Raw genomic sequence first — 20,396 nt, 5'->3', positions numbered from 1 at the left:
TTTGGTATAGAATGATATTGAATAAAGTCCAGACCAATTTCCATGCACTCTAATCTATGTAAGAGAGAACATAGCTTCTTCTATGCATGATTAACAAAAATCATAAAACTTCTTGGAGGCAGAAACAGAAACATCAATGTTAAGGATCTGTGATTTCATAGGTTTGTTATACCCTAGACAAGCTCAGCAAGATTAATTGGCTAGTCCATCATCATACAGCTTAGTGTTAGAGAAAGTTTTCAACCTAGGTTTAACTAACTCTAAGTTCAGCATCTGTTTTGGACTATTGCCTTTTTCTCAGTCTGAGAAAGGAAAGAAATAATAAGTTTTGTTGAATAAGTATTTACAAGTATGATTCTTATTCTGCCTTTAGGCAGACTGAAATAGAGGTAGCTTGATGGCCTGATGGATGTAATGCTGAGCCTGAGTCAGGATGATCTAAGTTTGAATCTCCTCAGATACTTATTAACTGGGCAAGTCACTTATGTAAAATGGAATAATAACAGCACCTATTTCCCAGGGTTGTTTTGAGGATCAAATGAGAAAATATTAGTAAAGTACCTGGCTTTAATAGGCATTATCTAAATGGTTATTCCCTTCCTTTTGGGAAGGGACTGATGGTTTGAAGTAGACTCCTTATCTTCAGCCAGAACTAGGTCTTAGAACAATTAAAGGCAGGATTTATTTTTGGTAAAAATATGATCTCTGGGGATAAAAAAAGCCCGATCTCTGCTAGATTTTAGGTTTAAAAGTGCTCCTTCCAGATTAGAAATCAATGAGGAGATATGGACTTCAAAGAGAAGGGTCCTAGCCAAACATTGATGCATGGATTTCTATACACAATTCAGCTTAAACCTATGTTAAGCACATCAGTGTCTACTTGAAGCAGGGTGAGGTGGGGAGGGAAGATATTAATTAGAGTGGTAACTCATTATGCTGACTTGAATGTTTGCATCTTCTAAATGTAGGAGGATTGTTCACTTACGTATCTGGAGCCAACTACTTTGGTGAAATTGTGGAATGGATTGGCTACGCCATGGCAACCTGGTCATTACCAGGTTTGGCCTTTGCCTTTTTCTCACTATGTTTTCTTGGAAAACGAGCTCATGAGCATCACAGGTAAACCCCAAGAGAAAAGGTTTTCTTTTATACAATTTCCCATCCCCCCACCAAAAAATGTATTTATTTAGTTTGTGAAAGTGAATATTTGATTTAGGACAGAGAAAGGAAAATTTGGCTTTCCAGGTTTTTCTTATTTCTTTAAATATATGGATAACAAAAATTTGGATCAGTGTGACAAAGCTCTATCTTTTTAAGATGAGGTTAAACCCACATGGACAATAGGGTGGCTCAGGGGATTGAGCACTAGCCCTAGAATCTTGCCTCAGATACATAAGTCACTTGGTCTTGTTTGTCTCATTTCTTCATCTATAAAATGAGCTGCAGAAAGAAATGGCAAACCATTCCAAATGCTTTTCCAAAGAAAACTCCAAATGGAGTCATGAAGAGTTGGACATAACTCAACAACAACAAAATAACCATCAACCAAATGGTTTTGAATCCAAGCTTTCCTTGATCAAATGTTTGTTCAAAGTGCCACTAGGTGTGTTGGAGAAGTAACAGTCTCATTGAACTCTGGAACACATATGAATTAATATGTTTAGTTCTAAATGTCAGAAATTAGGAAAACTCTTCTGAAGCTGAAGGGTAACCAGGATGTGAAGGATTTTCAGTTTATGCCATCTGAGGACTGGCTGAAAAAAAAATGGAAATGTTTAGTGAGGAAAAGACTTTAGTGGTTCATAATCTTTGATTTCAAGATTTTGAAGAATATCATGGAAAAGGAATAGAATTGTTTTATTTGGACCTAATAGGTAGAATCAGGAGCAACAGATAGAAGAATTAGATATGAATTGGACTAGGTTATTTCTTCATATATGAGTTGAGTTGGAAGTCCATTGAAGCACTTTCTAGCTCCCAGATTCTGTAGTTGTGTTTTGTTGCACTTAAGAATGATTTCAATGAATGAAAAAGCATTTGTTAAGCAGCTAATTTATTCCAAAAATCATGCTGAGCACTGGGGATACAAGCAAGGAAGACAGTTCTTGCTCTTAGTAAGAGGATTTACCTTCTAGTAGGAGAAAATGACACATATAGAGGATTGATGAGCAAGGAAAAATATTCTAGACAGGGAAAATCATAGAATGACTATCAGAACCATAGGACAAATGATTGACAAGGTTTTTTATGGAGAATGTTAGTATTAATCTCAGAGCTAGAGTTAGAAACAGGGGCGGTGGTTAGTAGGTTAGTGCATAAACTTGGTGATATGGTAGAAACCTACCTAAAAAGTGGTGTTGAAGGTCTGAGATCAAGCCTAATCAGATGAGTGTTCATCAATAGGAGTTCAAGGTTACATGGGTGAGATGTTCAGTTCTGGATGGAGGTAAAAGGTAGAGAGCAATCAGTGTAGCAGGGAGATGTGTGATTTCATCTTTATGATTATCTCCTTTATGACTATGACTAGGAAGTATCAAAGAAGATCTGAGATTTCTAGTCAAACTATTCATTAATGCCTTGTGGAAAGAATAGGTATGATTCCTGGAGTCATATATCATTGTGTGTGTGTGTGTGTGTGTGTGTGTGTGTGTGTGTGTGTGTGTGTAGTCTGTCTGTCTGTCTTGTGGCTAATGAAACTTATCTGAATCTTATAGAGTAATAAGATAATTAAAGCTGAAAGGGACTTTAGATTTTTAATATAAACTTCATTTTCTAGATGAAAAATTGTAGCTCTGATTTGTTCAGGTAATTTGTAGTACTGGGATTTGAACCTACTTATTTTGTCTTTTAAATTAACAAGTGTTAGTGGAGTAGAAGTTAAAGAATCAAGTTATAGAGTGCTTAAAAATACAGAGGAAAAATCCACTGTCAAGTATAGTGACACTTTCCTTAATTTTTCTAGACACAGTACATCAGTCTTCCTCTCAGGTCCTCTTGTGGAATGGAGGTGACATTGAGCTCTCAAAAAAACTGTGGAAATGAAAATAAATTGTGGCAGGTTCCACCAATGTGGAGACTCTTCAAGTATAGGTCCAATGGTAATATTTCTTTTATTTGAAGCTCAATTTCATTAATTTTAGAAATGTTAGCACCATAAGATGTTTTGTTTTAAACTATAGCAACTAATGGTAAATGTGTATTAAAACAGAGAGGAGACTGTGATCTGACTTGAGGGAGGGGGAGTAGTCATAAAGATGAAATCACATATCTCTGAAATAAAATCTATCAAAGTAGTTTCCCAACCATGTCCCCACTTCCTGATCACAGACTAAGACTTCACTATTAAGGCTTTATGGGTTTTGTTTAGTATTTTGATTCCTGTTCAGATTCAGATATCCCAAGGAGGTAAGTTATTAGTTATTTGGTTAGAGTGTGGAAAAAGTATGTTTTTGGTTGATTTTTAAATGCTATAAGAAGGAGAAAACATAAAATCATTGTTCTGAGAGAAATAAGAAGGGAAGAATGAGGAGAAGATGTCCAAGTTTAATTTTTATAAATTTTATGATAATATCTTTGCCATCTTTAGCCATGATTATCTCTATTGACTACCTGACCTAGAAAAAGCTGACAATTTTTTGTAGATATCAATTCCTCTCCTTGCTTTGGCTTGGTTTATAAGAAGTAGCCATATGGTCAAAAGTTGGAGTATAGGACAACGAAACAGAAAATAAGAGCCTAAATAATCCTAGTAGATGCTAATATAGAGCTCAAGGCCCAGCCTCATCCAATTCAATCTTCTCATTTTGCAGATGAGAAGATTGAAATTTAGAGACATAAAATGATTTCCTCAGAGACATATAGTCAGTGAAAATGGCAAAGCATAGATTCAAATCCAGATCTTTTGATTCTACCAGTGTTCCTTCCACAAAAATAGTCCTCCATAGCATATTATTTTGTGACAGTTAGTTATGGAATGACTCCTGAATAAAATAGAGTGCCTTAATTATGTCTTTCACTCCTTTTGCATGAGGGAGAAGACTATCAGCATGCTTCATTCATCTCTTGCCTATCACTTGCCTAAAATACTAATTTATGTTCCTTCTTTCACCTAGGTTCTATCTCAAGAAGTTTCAAGACTATCCTAAGTCTCGGAAAGCCATCATTCCTTTCATATTTTAAAATCATAGATGATAGACAAGAATGGAAAACTTTAAAGCTGCTGAACTCGATAACTGAGTTCCCCTATAAATAATAAAGTTGTTGATGATAAAAATAGCCTTTATTTTAGCTTTTAAATTTGCAAAGTGCTTTACAAATATCATTTTTTTGGTCCTCATAAAAACCCTATATAAGGTACCTTCTATTATTATTATTATTATTATTATTATTATTGTGATTATTATTATTTTATGGATGAGTTAATTGAAACTGAGAAAGGTTAAGTAAATTTGCTAGTATTTTTGGAAGGGTTTACAACTTAGATCTTCATAACTCTATGTCTAGCACTCTAGTCACTGTGCCATAGCTGAGGTAGGTGATAGCTTGAATTCACCAAGCTAAACCTCTTAGTCTAATGACGAGGCCTGATTATGTCTGAGAGGTGTATCTTTCCATCTTGCAACTGAACTCAACATCTAACATTAATACTACTATCTTCTCTCAAAGACTGAATAATTTTCCTTCCTAAATGGCAATTCTTTATAGCTTCTTCTGAAATATAAAATCTGTGTGTGAGTCTCTTTCTTTCTCTGTCTCTGTCTCTCTCCCTTCACCCTCTCTCTTTCTGTCTGTCTGCCTTTGTCTGCCTGTCTCTCTCTCTCTCTCTCTCTCTCTCTCTCTCTCTCTCTCTCTCTCTCTCTCTCTCTCTCTCTCTCTCTCTCTCTCTCTCTCGTTCCTTCCCTTCCTCCCCGTCTCTGTCTCTATTTCTCTTTGTTTTTATTACTGTCTGTGTCTCTCTCTGTCTCTCTGTCTCTCTCTGTCTGCCTCTGCCTCTCTATCTGTTTCTCTGTCTCAGTCTCTTCTGTCTCTGCCTGCTTGTCTGTCTATCTCTCTTTGTCTGTCTCTCTGTTTCTCTTTGTGTATATAAATGTAAATATATAGATAGATGTATACTCATACTTACATGAGTATAAATACTCTTAATGGCCCAGCTTCAAAGACTTACTGGATAAACTAGTCCCTATCAGCTCTTTTGATGAAATTTTAAAATGAAATTGACAGAATTAAAAACATTTGGGATCCCAGTGTCCCCTCTCCGTCCTCCTCCTCCTCCAAAAGTGTGTGTGTGTGTGTGTGTGTGAAGGGTGGAGAGATCATTACCCCTCATCTTTCTCTACTTTAACATTTCAAAGATTCATGGCATGGATCTGTCTTCCATTATTGAAAATCAATGCACTTTAAAGACTTAGTAACTAATCTTCTTGGTTGCTTTTAGAGAGGCAGTATGGGACAGTGAATAGAGTGCTGACCTGGAAATCATCTCTGTTATTTGCTCAACTATGTGAACTATGTGACCATTGTTAGGTCACTTAACCTCTGATCTCAGTTTCCTCACCCATAAAATGAGGGACTTAAACTAAATGGCTTCTCTAGTCCTTTGTGTGTGTGTGTGTGTGTGTGTGTGTGTGTGTGTGTGTGTGTGTGTGTGTGTGTACTATGAAAGCAATTACCTTCCTGAGGCCAGCCCTCCCACTAAGAGGGCTCTCTGAATTAACATAGGCTTATGGACTATTCCTTGGAGAACAGACATGGCATCTATCACTAACACTGGGCCCTGAACAATTATAGAATAAGGGTAGTAGCAGAAGAGAAAAATGAAGAAAAGTTAATGTAAAGATAAGGATGGTTTTGTATTTATTCCTTTCCCAACTCTCCCCCTGAAATACAATTTTTTTTCCTTAAGGAAACATTTGAACTAAGTTTTTGGTGGGTTATTCATTGGAAATGAGGCTTTTAGGATAAAGCTTAAGTGTTGGTCTAAGGCTCAGAAGCTTCAAGTGCTCATTCTTACTCTGGCCCTTAATTAGTTGTAAGACTTTGAACAAATGTCTATTCTAGGGTACCCCTTTGGAGAGGGCCCTTGTAGATTTTTGATCTTGGGGAGACTTGAATTTTTTCAAAAGGCATTAAATGACCATTTGAAATTTGCAGGGAAATCAGAATTTTAGCAATTGACTGGCATTCTTATAAATTTCTTTTGAGAAATGAATGTGAATCTGGGGGAATCTAGTACCCAGAGTACAACATAAAGATTTGATGGGCCTGGAAAAGGTGTTACTTGGTGGAGAAATGTCCATGCTAACAAGGGTTTTGTTGTACAATAAATATTTCTCAAAGATATTGCTGTTTTGTGGCTTTGTTTTGGTATAAACAAAAAAGCACACAAACCTCAAGAGAGTATTGCAAAATTGTTGAGCTTGGATTCCTTCCTCCCACATCCACACAAACCTAACACATACCTTGGATTATTTCAATGTGGCTTCTTTCCCTTACCATCTGACCTCTCTTTTTCACCCCTTGTGGAAATATCCCTTGGAATTATACTAGCTCAGAGGCAAAAACAAACAAACAAAAAAAAAAAACAAAAAGCAAAATAAGTTAATTGTCTCTTGAATGAATTAGATGAGAACTTCTAAGGTCCCTTTCACTTCCAAATGATCCTAGGAGACTCTGTTTTTGGTTTCAGTTCTTGCTGTTGCAAACATTTCTATAGTGCATTTTGGTACCAAAAACTTAAAAAAAAAAAAAACAACCCAAAACAAAACAAACAAAAAACCCCCAAATCATCTTTTTAAAAACAATCCTAAAGGATCCTGTTAAAAACATTATGCTTGTATATTTTGAAGAATTCATGATTTCATTGATGTGGGTACTTCTTCCATGGATGCAAATCTTAATCATTCTAAGTCTTTTCAATCCATGACATTCTTGTCTAGATGTTATCCCTGACCTGTGGAAGTAAGGTGGGGTAGGATATTTTCCCAAATGGAATTCTGGGCTTAAAGGAACTTGGATTCAATTCTGGGGGAACCTAACCCAAAGAGAAAGGATTCAGATCTTTTCTCAGATATTCTGGTTGATTATGCCCCAACACCAAGGTTCTAAGGGAAAATCTTCTAAATAAAATTTAAATATGACTTATGTCTAGGATCTCCCCAAAGGGATTATTAATAAGGTCTTTATTAGAAAATTTATTCCATATCAGGTATTCCTATATGCAATAGAGCATAGTTATTTATTTTCCTTAACTACACACAAAAAATTCTTAAACCAAAAGGATCTAATAACACATACATTAAACATGAAATCCTTGTAAGACTGCTGGACAGCTATTCAGCCCATTTGCCTCAGATGTATACTACAGAAGCAATTCACATGATATTGATCTCCTACATTTTGCTTTCTCCCTGGAAAGAACAGTTAGAGAACAGTTGTAGGAATTACCTTCATTGCCAATGAGAGCTGGGAATGCTTATCTTTCAGAATTGTTTGCAGATCTGGTCCAAAAATAAAAACTATATGTTTCTGTGCCTCATTTCCTTGGCATCTATAAAATAAGGAGATTAATCTAGGTCAGGAGTTTTAAAGGTATAGCCCAGGAATTTGTTTTTTTTTATATGACATTTTTCTCAATTTCATGTAAAAACAATTTTTAACATTTATTTTTGCAAAATTTGGAGTTCCAAATTCTCTCCCTCCATTTATCTTCCCTGAGACAGCAAAAAAATTTGCTTTTGATTTTATAAAGGAACTTGTTTTTAAAGATTATGATTATTTCATTTTAATATAATTTCCTATAATCCTATGTATTTTATTTTCTGCATTTAAAATATTATTCTGAGAAGGGATCTTTACAAATTACCAGACTGCCAAAGAGAACCATGGCACAAACTATTTAAAAACCCTTGGTCTAGATCAACTTTGGGGGGCGGAGCCAAGATGGCGGAGAAGATACACGCCACTGTGTAAGCTCCTTTCTTCCCTCACAACCAACTAGATTTAATCAGCCTCAGAAATAGCATTGGACTGATAGAATCCACAAGGACTGGAAGCACGACGTACCAGCTGAAGAGAATCTGGAGTTTCAGCAGGAAAGGTCAGCTCCCAGGGGAGGAAGAAGAGAGGCCAGAGCAGACGGTGGGGTAGTGGCACACTGCGCCTGTCGCGCTGGGGAGGGCTCTGGGATCAGAGAAGCCACTGAGATAGAAGAATCTGGCACAGGCTGTTAGCTCTTCTCTGCTTATAAAACAGCAGTTCAGAGGAGAAATATAAGCCATTTTAAAATTTAAAACTAGATTGGATCTTCTCGGATCCTGGGGGTGACTCAGCAGATCTCGGCACCAGGGGTGTGGCCGACATAGGCAATCCAGGCTTTTACCTCGAGGTAGTTAAGAGATTGAAGAGTGGGCAGGGCGGTAACTCATAGTGCCTGGCTCGGCTGGCTGGAGGCTGTGGAACGGAAGAAAATAGAGAAAGAGAAGATTAACGAATTGGGCTTGCAACTTAAAAGGCTAGAAAAAGACCAAATTAAAAACCCCCAACCAAAAATTAAACTTGAAATACAAAAATTAAAAGGAGAAATCAATAATATTGAAAGTAAAAAAACTATTGAATTAATAAATAAAACCAAGAGTTGGTTTTATGAAAAAGCCAATAAAATAGATAAAGCTTTGGTAAATCTGATCAGAAAAAAGAAAGAGGAAAATCAAATTGTCAGTCTTACAAATGAAAAGGGGGGTCTTTCCACCAATGAAGAGGAAATTAGAGAAATAATAAGGAGTTACTTTGCCCAACTTTATGCCAATAAATTTGATAACTTAAGTGAAATGGATGACTTCCTCCAAAAATATAGGCTTCCTAGATTAATAGAGGAGGAAATAAATTGCTTAAATAGTCCCATTTCAGAAAAAGAAATAGAACAAGCTATTAATCAACTCCCCAGGAAAAAATCCCCAGGACCAGATGGATTTACATGTGAATTCTACCAAACATTAAAAGAACAATTAGACCCAATGTTATATAAACTATTTGAAAAAATAGGGAATGAAGGAGTCCTACCAAACTCCTTTTATGACACAGACATGGTACTGATACCTAAACCAGGTCGATCGAAAACTGAGAAAGAAAATTATAGACCAATTTCCTTAATGAATATTGATGCTAAAATCTTAAATAAGATATTACCAAAAAGACTTCAGAAAATCATCCCCAGGATAATCAAGTAGGATTCATACCAGGAATGCAGGGCTGGTTTAATATTAGGAAAACTATTAGTATAATTGACCATATTAATAATCAAATTAATAAAAGCCATATGATCATCTCAATAGATGCAGAAAAAGCATTTGACAAATCCAACATCCATTCATACTAAAAACTCTTGAGAGTATAGGAATAAATGGATTATTCCTTAGAATAATCAGGAGCATATATTTAAGACCTTCAGTAAGCATAATATGCAATAGAAATAAACTGCAACCTTTCCCAGTAAGATCAGGAGTGAAACAAGGTTGCCCACTATCACCATTACTATTCAATATAGTACTAGAAACGCTAGCCTTGGCAATAAGAGCCGAGAAAGAGATTCAAGGAATTAGAGTAGGAAATGAGGAAATCAAACTATCACTCTTTGCAGATGACATGATGGTATACTTAGAGAACCCCAAAGACTCTGCTAAAAAGCTATTAGAAATAATTCAGAATTTTAGCAAAGTCGCAGGATACAAAATAAATCCACATAATTCCTCAGCATTTTTATATATCACCAACAAAATGCAACAGCAAGAGATACAAAGAGAAATTCCATTCCAAACAAATGTTGAGAGTATAAAGTATTTGGGAATCCATCTACCAAAGAATAGTCAGGAATTATATGAGAAAAATTACAAAACACTTGCCACAAAAAATAAAGTCAGATTTAAATAATTGGAAAGACATTCAGTGCTCTTGGATAGGCCGAGCGAATATAATAAAGATGACAATACTCCCCAAACTAATCTATTTGTTTAGTGCTATACCAATTAGACTCCCAAGGAACTATTTTAATGACCTAGAAAAAATAACAACAAAATTCATATGGAAGAATTAAAGGTCGAGAATTGCAAGGGAACTAATGAAAAAAAAGTCAGAGGAAGGTGGTCTAAGTGTACCTGATCTAAAGCTATATTATATAGCAGCAGTCACCAAAACCATTTGGTACTGGCTAAGAAATAGAACGGTAGATCAGTGGAACAGATTAGATACAAAGGACAAAAAAGGGTACATCTATAGCAATCTAATCTTTGACAAACCCAAAGATACCAACATTAGGGACAAAAATTCATTATTCAGAAGAAACTGTTGGGAAAACTGGAAATTAGTATGGCAGAAATTAGATATGGACCCACACTTAACACCATATACCAAGATAAGATCAAAATGGGTCCATGATTTAGGCATAAAGAATGAGATCATAAATAGATTAGAGGAACAGAGAATAGTCTACCTCTCAGACCTGTGGAGGAGGAAGGAATTTATGACCAGAGGAGAATTAGAGATCATTATTGATCACAAAATAGAAGATTTTGATTACATCAAACTAAAAAGTTTCTGTACAAACAATACTAATGCAAAAAAGATTAGAAGGGAAGTAACAAATTGGGAAAATATTTTTAAAAGAAAAGGTTCTGACAAAGGTCTCATTTCCAAAATATATAGAGAAGTGATCTTGATTTATAGGAAACCAAACCATTCTCCAATTGATAAATGGTCAAGGGAAATGAACAGACAGTTCTCAGATGATGAAATTGAAACTATTTCCACTCATATGAAAGAGTGTTCCAAATCACTACTGATCAGAGAAATTCAAATTAAGACAACTCTGAGATACCACTACACACCTGTCAGATTGGCTAAAATGACAGGAACAAATAATGATGAATGTTGGAGGGGATGTGGGAAAACTGGGACACTGATACATTGTTGGTGGAGTTGTGAAAGAATCCAGCCATTCTGGAGAGCAATTTGGAACTATGCCCAAAAAGTTGTCAAACTGTGCATACCCTTTGACCCAGCATTGCTGTTATTGGGATTATATCCCAAAGAAATACTAAAGAGCGGAAAGGGACCTGTATGTGCCAAAATGTTTGTGGCAGCTCTTTTTGTTGTAGCTAGAAACTGGAAGATGAATGGATGTCCATCAATTGGAGAATGGTTGGGTAAATTGTGGTATATGAAGGTTATGGAATATTATTACTCTGTAAGAAATGACCAGCAGGAGGAATACAGAGAGGCTTGGAGAGACTTAAATCAACTGTTGCTGAGTGAAATGAGCAGAACCAGAAGATCACTATACACTTCAACAACAACACTGTATGAGGATGTATTCTGATGGAAGTGGAAATCTTCAACATAAAGAAGATCCAACTCACTTCCAGTTGATCAATGATGGACAGAAATAACTATACCCAGAGAAGGAACACTGGGAAGCGAATGTAAATTGTTAGCACTACTGTCTATCTACCCAGGTTACTTATACCTTCGGAAGCTAATAATTAATGTGCAACAAGAAAATGGTATTTATACACATATATTGTATCTAGGTTATATTGTAACACATGTAAAATGTATGGGATTACCTGCCATCGGGGGGAGGGAGTGGAGGGAGGGAGGGGATAATTTGGAAAAATGAATAAAAAAAACAAAACAAAAAAAAGAAATTTAAAATAAATAAATAAATAAATGAAAACCCTTGGTCTAGATGGTTATTCTGCTCCCTTTAATTCCACATCTTTTAATTGTCTTAAAACAAGGTCATTGGACCAGTCAATTTCTGTACAATTATTGTGTGCTACCATAATTCATATCTGTGAATTTAAGATGGTGAGGGGCTATTTCTAAACTGAACCATTTGGTGAAGGTGCATAGCTGTACCAGATCTAAAATTATATTATAAAAGCAGCGATTACCAAAACCATTTGGCATTGGCTAAGAAATAGACTAGTTGATCAATAGAATAGGTTAGGTTCAAAGGACAAAATAGTCAATAACTTTAATAACCTAATGTTTGACAAACCCAAAGACCCCAGATTTTGGGATAAGAATTCACTGTTTGACAAAAACGACTGGGAAGATTGGAAATTAGTATGGCAGAAACTAGGCATTGATCCACACTTAACACCATACACCAAAGTAAGGTCAAGGTTCATGATCCAGGCATAAAGAATGAGATTATAAATAAAGTAGAAGAACATAGGGTAGTTTACCTCTCAGACCTGTGGAGGAGGAAGGCATTTGTGACCAAAGAAGAACTAGAAATCATTATTGATCACACAATAGAAAATTTTGATTATATCAAATTGAAAAGCTTTTGTACAAACAAAACTAATGCAGACAAGATTAAAAGGGAAACAATAAACTGGGAAAATATTTTTACAGTCAAAGGTTCTGACAAAGGCCTCATTTCTAAAATATAGAGAATTGACTCTAATTTATAAGAAATCATGCCATTCTCCAATTGATAAATGGTCAAAGGATATGAACAGACAATTTTCAGATGAAGAAATTAAAACTATTTCTAGCCATATGAAAAGATGCTCCAAGTCATTATTAATTAGAGAAATGCAAATTAAGACACTTCTGAGATACCTACATACCTCTCAGATTGGCTAGGATGACAGAAAAAGATAATGGTGAATATTGGAGGGGATGTGGGAAAACTGGGACGCTGATACCTTGTTGGTGGAATTGTGAATACATCCAGCCATTCTGGAGAGCAATTTGGAACTATGCTCAAAAAGTTATCAAACTGCATATTCTTTGATCCAGCAGTGCTACTACTGGACTTATATCCCAAAGAAATCTTAAAGAAGGGAAAGGGACCTGTATATGCAAAAATGTTTGTGGCAGTCTCTTTTTGTGGTTAAAAACTGGAAAATGAGTGGATGCCTATCAATTGGAGAATGACCGAATAATTGTGGTATATGAATGTTATGGAATATTATTGTTCTGTAAGAAATAACTAATAGGATGATTTCAGAAAGGCCTGGAGAGACTTATATGAACTGATGTTGAGTAAAAAGAGCAGGACCAGGAGATCATTATATATTTAAACAACAATGCTATATGATTATCAATTCTGATGAACGTAGCTCTCTTCAATAATGAGATGAACCAAATCAGTTCCATTTGTTTAATAATGAATAGAACCAGCTACACCCAGCAAAAGAACTTTGGGAAATGATTGTGAACCACTACATAGCATTTCCAATCCCTCTGTTTTTGTTTGTTTGTATTTTTAATGCACAGGTTAATTTTACCTTATTTCAAAGTCTGAGTCTTCTTGTGCAGGAAAATAACTGTATAGATATGTTTACATATTATATTTAACATATACTTTAACATATTTAACATGTATTAGTCTACCTGCCATCTGAGGGAGAGGGTGGGGGGAAGGAGGGGAAAAATTGGAACAAAAGGTTTTGCAATTGTCAATGCTGAAAAATTACCCATGCATATATCTTGTAAATAAAATCTATAATAAGAAAAAAAAAATAAAAACCCAAACCTCATTTTTTAAGACAAGCACAGCATGATGAGCCTTATTCAATCTTTAATCTGTTTTTGATTTTGAATAATTTGCAGTGTTGGGGCCATTATTCTGAATCTCAATTCAAATTACCTAAGACTTTTAACTATTGCTCTAGCTTTGGATATAGATACTAGAAATATAAGAAACTGGTATAAATGCCTTCTTATAGCATATAATGATATTGTGTATATGATGATATTTTGTATTGAATAAATCCTAGTTTTTAGTTTAGGATCAGAGTATTGGGAGATATTTGACATTATTTTTGCATGCATGGTTATTTTGAATAACCAGTAACACTTACAATTTAACATGTCCAAAAAATCATTATCTTTCTCCTCAAATCTATTCTTCAAACACACTTCCCTATTTCTTTTGAAACATTGTCATTCTTATTGTGCAAACAGCTAGGCTCACAACTTTGGAGTCATTTAAAATTTCCCACTCTCCTTCACCCCCCAAAGCCAATGAATTGCCAAGTCTTTTTGGTTCTACCTTCATGATATTTCTCACACTCTACTTCTATCTAGATGACACAGTTGATAGAACAGTGCTCATGAAATTAGGAGGACCTAGGTTCTAATCCTATTTTGTTGTCATTGATTTATGTCTGTCTTCTGATCTTTTTTTAGGATTTTCTTGGCTGGAGTGGCTTGTCGTGTCCTTCTCTAGCTTATTTTATAGATGAGACAAACAGGGTCAGGGTCGCCTACCTAGTAAGTATCTGAGGCCAGATTGGAACTTATCAAGACTGAACTGACCTGTGCCACCTAGTTACCCCTACCACAGACATTTATTATTTGTGTGATTATGGAAAAATCATTTAACTTCTTTCCCTATTACAGCTATTTTATGTATAAAATAGGAATTATTTCTAGATCCTACCCCACATGGCTATTGTGAGGAACAAATTGAAATAATATATAAAAAAAGGCTTTGCAAATTTTAAAGAAATATATAAATGCCAGTTATTACTACTGCTGTTGCTACATGGCCAACATCACCTTTATTTGGGTCATTTTCACAGTCCTCTCATTATTTCTCTGTCTCAAATCTCTACCATCTCCAATTCTTCATTCTCTCCTGAGTCAAAATGATATTATAAAGCATAGGTTTGACATATCACTCTTCTGTTTGATAACCTCCATTGACTACTTATTACCATTTGTATCAAATTCAAATATCTCTATTTGTCATTTAAAACCCTTCACAATATGGCTCCAACATTTAAAAGCTTAGAACATGTTAGGTTTAGTAAAAATGGTCTCCCTCTATTAACATTTCATTCCCCCATCTCTATACCTTTGAATGGGCTGTTCCCCATTCCTGAAATAATCTCTCTGCTCACCTTCCTCCTATAGGACCTCTAGTTTTTTCCAACTGTCAGGTTAAAGGCCATAATCTTTCTAATGACTGTCAGCTACTGGTGTTCTTTCCCTGAATAACCTTGTATTGATTTTGCAAATATTCTATAGATGTATATGTTGTTTTCCTATTTGAATATAAATTCCTTGAAGCAGGAGTAGTTTGTTTTTATGTTTGTATCCCCATTATCTTGCAAAATTTGGGCATATAATCAATGCTTAATAATTACTTCTTGATTCATTATTTGATTATAAGGCCCAGAGAGATGATGTGATTTTCCCAAATTCATACAGGTAGTAAGTAACAGAGTTTTGATTTGAAACCAAACCAGAAAATTAGAGCTAGAAGGGAAATTAGAGGTCATTCAGTCCAACCTTCTCATTTTACATATGAGGAAATTGGGACTGTGTGGGATGCAAAAAACCCCTACCCAGAATGATTACTCAGAGTTCACTCCAAAGTAGAAAGCAGAAAAGGTGGTTTATTATAGTAACTCATGAATGGTGGGCAGTCTACTGTGAGAAATGTAAGTAAAAGTACTCACAGCAGGAGGGCCAAAGAGTCAGTGAATGCACACCATTTTAAATAGGTTTTGTAACAAGAGATTACACCACAAATTAGAAAACATTAAGAAACATGGGGCCTCCTAATTGGATATCACTTCCAAAAGAAATGAGAATGGAATGTTTCAGTTTCTCTGAAATCAACTGCTTTCTAAGAAATATTACAGCAGATAACTAAGCTAGCCGTGTTTAAACTAATAGACTAAATGATGTCAAACTGATAAATGTTACCAATTTAGGTTTAGTAAATATGTCTGTAACTGGCCCAGATTTAACTAAATAGAGGCCCGCACATATTGTAGGTCATAGGGAGATACAGAAATAATGAAAATAAAATAAAGAAAAAGCATTCACACACCCCTGTAAGTTCTTCATCTCATCTTTCCATTCCACACAATACCCAGAAAGTTGTCATATAACTAATTTAGTGGCAAAACTGGGATTCAAATTCAGGTCCTTTGATTAAGATTTGTCTATTAACTCTGGCTCTGTCACACCCCACCTATGTGTTCCTTAGAAAATCACTTCATAGATTTAGAAGAATAGCACATGTTTAACCTATATTGGATTATTTGCTATCTAGGGGAGGGAGAAGATGGGGAAGGAAGGAGAAAAATTTGGAACACAAGGTTTTGCAAGGGTGAAAATTATCTTTGCATGTATTTTGAAAAATAAAAAAGTTATTATTATTAAAAAAAAAAAGAAAGTGATTTCACCTCCAAGGCCTTAGTTTCCTGAGCCATAAAAACAAAACAAAACAAATCTAAAAATGAAGTTAGCTAAAATAATCTCAAGGATCCTTTCTGAAACTTCCAATATAATGCCTCAAAAGCTTTTGTGAATCTTTGCAGACACCTGACTGTCCTTTTAATAGGAAGGAACTAAAAGAAAACAATTTGGCCTCCTCCAAAGGGAAAAGAAACATTCATGAATACATCTTTTCCTTTCCAGTTTGGCTTTTCTCTTCACTCAAATAGATTATGGTCTAGGGTCCCTGAGGGGAAATAAAAAGAATCATTTAAAATATAACAAAGTCTTCTGGAGGAGGCTGTCATTGTTTTAGATCTTTTTACATTAGCCTATAAAAAGAGAAAGAGAACTTTTGGCCAAATGGTCATGGTGTTTATGTGTCTATGTCTGTGTGTGTGTGTGCTAGCCTTTTATGAGTCCATTGAGCAGACTTATTTTTTAAGTAAGCTTAAATGTCATTTCCCCTACAAGTCAATTGAGTTATGAAGGTGTTCAACATTTGTGTATATGTGTGTGTTTCACCCTCTCCCACTATTCCCGTTGGAGGATATTTGATAATGAAATGATTGGTGGGGGCTAATTAAATGTACAGTCTCCTCTTCTGACTACCTCTAGTACTTACTCTTGTTTGAAACACCAATTTTTGCTCAGTGGAATCCAAGTTAAAAGTAATTTTTATTCTATCATGCTTTTTGTGGCACAGTTGTTCAAGAAGTTAGAACAGGAGAAAGATAAGGTGAGAGGTGGGCTAGAGAGGAAGATGTGTGTGTGTCTCTGTGGAGCTAGGAGATAATAGACTTGAGATAGAATCTCACCTTTATCTTTGTGGCATTGGGCAAGTCCTTTGATTTCCTCATCTCTAAATGGAAACAGTAATGTTCTACCTAACTTAAATGACTACTGAGAAATTCAAATCAAAGAAGAGCCAGCTACTACATGGCCTGGTTAAGTGAAGTTATATTAGGAAGGGGGTAGACAAGGAGATTGTCTCCCCTAGAATTCTGCCTGACCATCTGTGACCATAAGAGATGACCAGTGAGAGAAGGATTTGGGAGACATGAATACTAGGATGGTGTTGGGGGATAGTGGCAGTGAGGAAAGAGAAGACATCACTGTGATGGGACTTCTAGGAAAGTGTGCAAACTTTGGCTACACTGGATGTGCTGGGACAAGTCATATTATATAGCACTTAATGAGAGAATTAACCATGATCATGCTAATAGATGTAGTAATGTATATGGAAGCAATTTATAACTCAGAAGTGCTATGTATTTAAATATAAACTTTTATTATCAAAGAAAGTCTCTGAGGAAATTAACACCAGAGGATGACAACTCTTGCCCTATGACTATAGAAAATAATTTTTTTGCTCTGTTTTCTTCCTTCTGGGAGATAGAATTAGTCTCTTCCATGCTCCTGTTTCATGAGACTAGAGACAAGGAAAAGGCTGGGGAGAGCCCCAGCTTTAAACATAAGCCACATGGCAGTGCTTTTATTCCTGGGAATAAATAATTTAACTGCCTTTCTGTCTGCTCACCTCATAAAGATGGTTTTAAGTCATATTGCAAACCAACAGCTGGAAACAAGATGGAATTGTGTAATGGACTCTGAAAACTGGACTCCGAATCCAAGGTTAACTGGAAGATACACGAAGGCAACTGAACAAACAAGAGTCACTGTCACTTGCCACTTTGCCTTACCTTGTCATACTCTCTTCTCTACAGCAATGATACCTTTCATTTTTAAGAATGGATGCTTTCCAGAGGAACCATTGAGAAATTCATTTTCACAAAACCAAATCGCTTCCTCTACTCCATTACTGACCTCCCTAGCTTTCTTTAAACTAAATCTCACCCTGTATTGGAAGTCTTCCCTAATCTCCCCTAATTTCCATGCCTTCCCTCCATTAATTATTTCCTATTTATCCTGTATATAGTTTGCTTCATATAGATTTGTTTGCATATTAACTATCTTATTAGATTGTGAGCTCCTTAAGGATTGCCTCTTTTTGTATCCTTTGCCTTTAGCACAATGCTTGGCACATTTTTATTATTGTTGTTCAATCTTATTGAACCCATTTGGGTTTTTCTTGGAAAAAATATTGAAATGATTTGCCATTTCTTTTTCCAGCTCATTTTTACAAACAAGGAACCTGACAACTATAGGATTAAGTGACTTAAAAACAAAAACAAAACAAAAAAAAAAGATTAAGTGACTTGCCTAGAGTCATATAACTACTGTCTGAGGCCAGATTTGAAGTCAGATCTTACTGACTTCAAGTCCAGTTTTCTTTCCACAGTGCTACCTAACTGTCCCTGGTACCTAACAGGTACTTAATAGAAATTTATTAATTGATCACTGAATTTCCTTTGAAATTGAGAGATATGCTTTTTAAAAAGTGGAAGAGGAAACCAAGGGAAAAACAATGTTGTCGGTCAGAACTAGATTGGAATCTTGTATGTGACCTTGGGGAATCACCTCTACTCTCTGAGCCTCCTCATCCTATCTATAAATTGATAGATTTGGACTAGATGATCTCTGAAATTCCTTTCAGCTCTAAATGAACAATCTTATACATTAAAACCTTTTGGCATGGAGAGACCTTTACACCCTGGGCTTCCCTGCTCTGCTCCTGTGCTGGACCAATTGAGACAGACATTTCCTGAAGTTTTTCCAGAATATCTTCTGCTGGAAATTTGTTACACACCAAATTTTGTGAATTCTGTCACTCTAAAACCTATGCAAATGCTTGATCTATTGTTGATATGAGGGAAGCCAGGAAAAGCTCAAAGACCTATTCTCCATCATCTTGGCTCGGCCCCTGGGAATAAGCATTTATAAAGCTCCTACTGTGTGCTAGGCACTGTGCTAAACATTTTATTAATATTATCACATTTCATCCTTATAAAAACCCTATTGGGGCAGATACTTTTGTCTCCATTTCATAGTTGAAGAAACTGAAGCAAACAGAGGTTATGTAACTTGCTTAGGTCTATAAAGACAATAAATGTCAGAGGCTAGATTTGAATTCAGATTTTCTGATTTTTAGGCATAGCTTTCTGCCTCGTGCTTGAAACAAACTCTAAAGGAAATTAGGGATTCTGAGAGGTTGTGGGTAGATAGGGGATGGATGAGATAAAAGGAAGATGAAGTGTCATATTTAAGGAAATGTTAATAAATGGGCCAGTTTGGCTAGAACATAGATTGTATAAAGGGCATTAAAGTGTAATTAACTTGGAAAAAATTGCTGGGAGTCAGTTGTAAAGGACTCCAAATGCCAAATGGAGGAATTTGTTTCTGTTCCTAGAGTCATGGGCTTCATTATCACTTCTTTGCATATGACTCACAAATCTATGTCCAGGGGCAGCTAGATGTTGCAGTGGATGGAGCAGTGGCCCTGGTGTTAAGAGGACCTGAGTTCAGATTTGACTTCAAACACTTAACACTTACAAACTGTATAGTGGACAAGTTACTTAACCCCAATTATCTTCTAACCCCCTCACCCAACAACAAACAAATCTGTGTCTATCTATTAATCTCTCGCTTGAGCTACAGTTTCACATCAGCACCTTATTATGGGACATTTCAAAGTAGGTTTCTCAGAGACATCTCAAATTCAAGGTGTCTAAAACAAAGCACTTTGTCTTTCTCCTCAAATCCACGGCTCTTCTGAATTTTTCTAATTCTGTCAAGGGTACTGCCACCCCTCCTGTCCCCCAAGTTTGCAATGTTGACAATATTCTTGCAACTTCTCTCTCCCTCTCCCTCACCCTGTATCTCTCATTAGTTGCCAAGTTTTGTCATTCCTGTGTCTACACCATCTCTTGCACCCTATACCTTTCTCTACTCACACTGTCACCATGTTGGTACAGATCTTCATGCTTCTACCTTCTGCTATTGCAATGGACTTCTACTTGGTCTCACTATCTCAAGTTTCTCCCCTCTTCCTTATTCTTCACACAGATGCTGACATGATTTTTCCTTAAATATAGATATGGCCATTTTACTTCCCTACTCAATTAACTTCAGTGGCTCTCCATTGCCTCAAGCATTGTCTCCCCTATGTAAACCCTCTTCACTTCTGCCTGACAGACTCCCTCTTTTCTTTCAAGTTAGCAAGCTTCTATTTATTTTGATTTATGCTGCATATA

General features: G+C 35.9%; 1 protein-coding gene and 1 long non-coding RNA gene across 5 annotated transcripts in view; one reads left to right on the top strand and one right to left on the bottom strand.

The window, feature by feature from the left end:
* SRD5A2 (steroid 5 alpha-reductase 2) overlaps positions 1 to 4,273 on the top strand; it is an 81,536-nt gene extending 77,263 nt beyond the window's left edge. For 2 of the 4 annotated variants that reach the window (XM_074288131.1, XM_074288130.1), the window contains 2 exons: positions 969 to 1,119; positions 4,113 to 4,273. In XM_074288131.1, coding sequence (XP_074144232.1) covers positions 969 to 1,119; positions 4,113 to 4,179 — 218 coding nt within the window. In that variant the 3' untranslated portion in view covers positions 4,180 to 4,273. Of the gene's footprint in view, positions 1 to 968; positions 1,120 to 2,962; positions 3,099 to 4,112 lie in introns of those variants that run through there. The other 2 variants (XR_012486166.1, XM_074288132.1) reach the window with 2 other exon arrangements.
* The window catches only part of LOC141555348 (uncharacterized), an 83,860-nt gene continuing 64,688 nt past the window's right edge, over positions 1,225 to 20,396 (bottom strand). Inside the window, exons 3-7 of the long non-coding RNA XR_012486167.1 lie at positions 8,062 to 8,448; positions 7,444 to 7,546; positions 6,459 to 6,542; positions 2,345 to 2,436; positions 1,225 to 1,754 (exon numbers count right to left, since the gene is read on the bottom strand). This is a non-coding gene — a long non-coding RNA (uncharacterized LOC141555348). The remainder of the gene's footprint in view (positions 1,755 to 2,344; positions 2,437 to 6,458; positions 6,543 to 7,443; positions 7,547 to 8,061; positions 8,449 to 20,396) is intronic.

Source organism: Sminthopsis crassicaudata, chromosome 2 (genome assembly GCF_048593235.1).
Source record: "Sminthopsis crassicaudata isolate SCR6 chromosome 2, ASM4859323v1, whole genome shotgun sequence".
NCBI classification, from domain to species: domain Eukaryota; kingdom Metazoa; phylum Chordata; class Mammalia; order Dasyuromorphia; family Dasyuridae; genus Sminthopsis; species Sminthopsis crassicaudata.
This window is presented reverse-complemented; position numbering and strand designations above follow the sequence as displayed.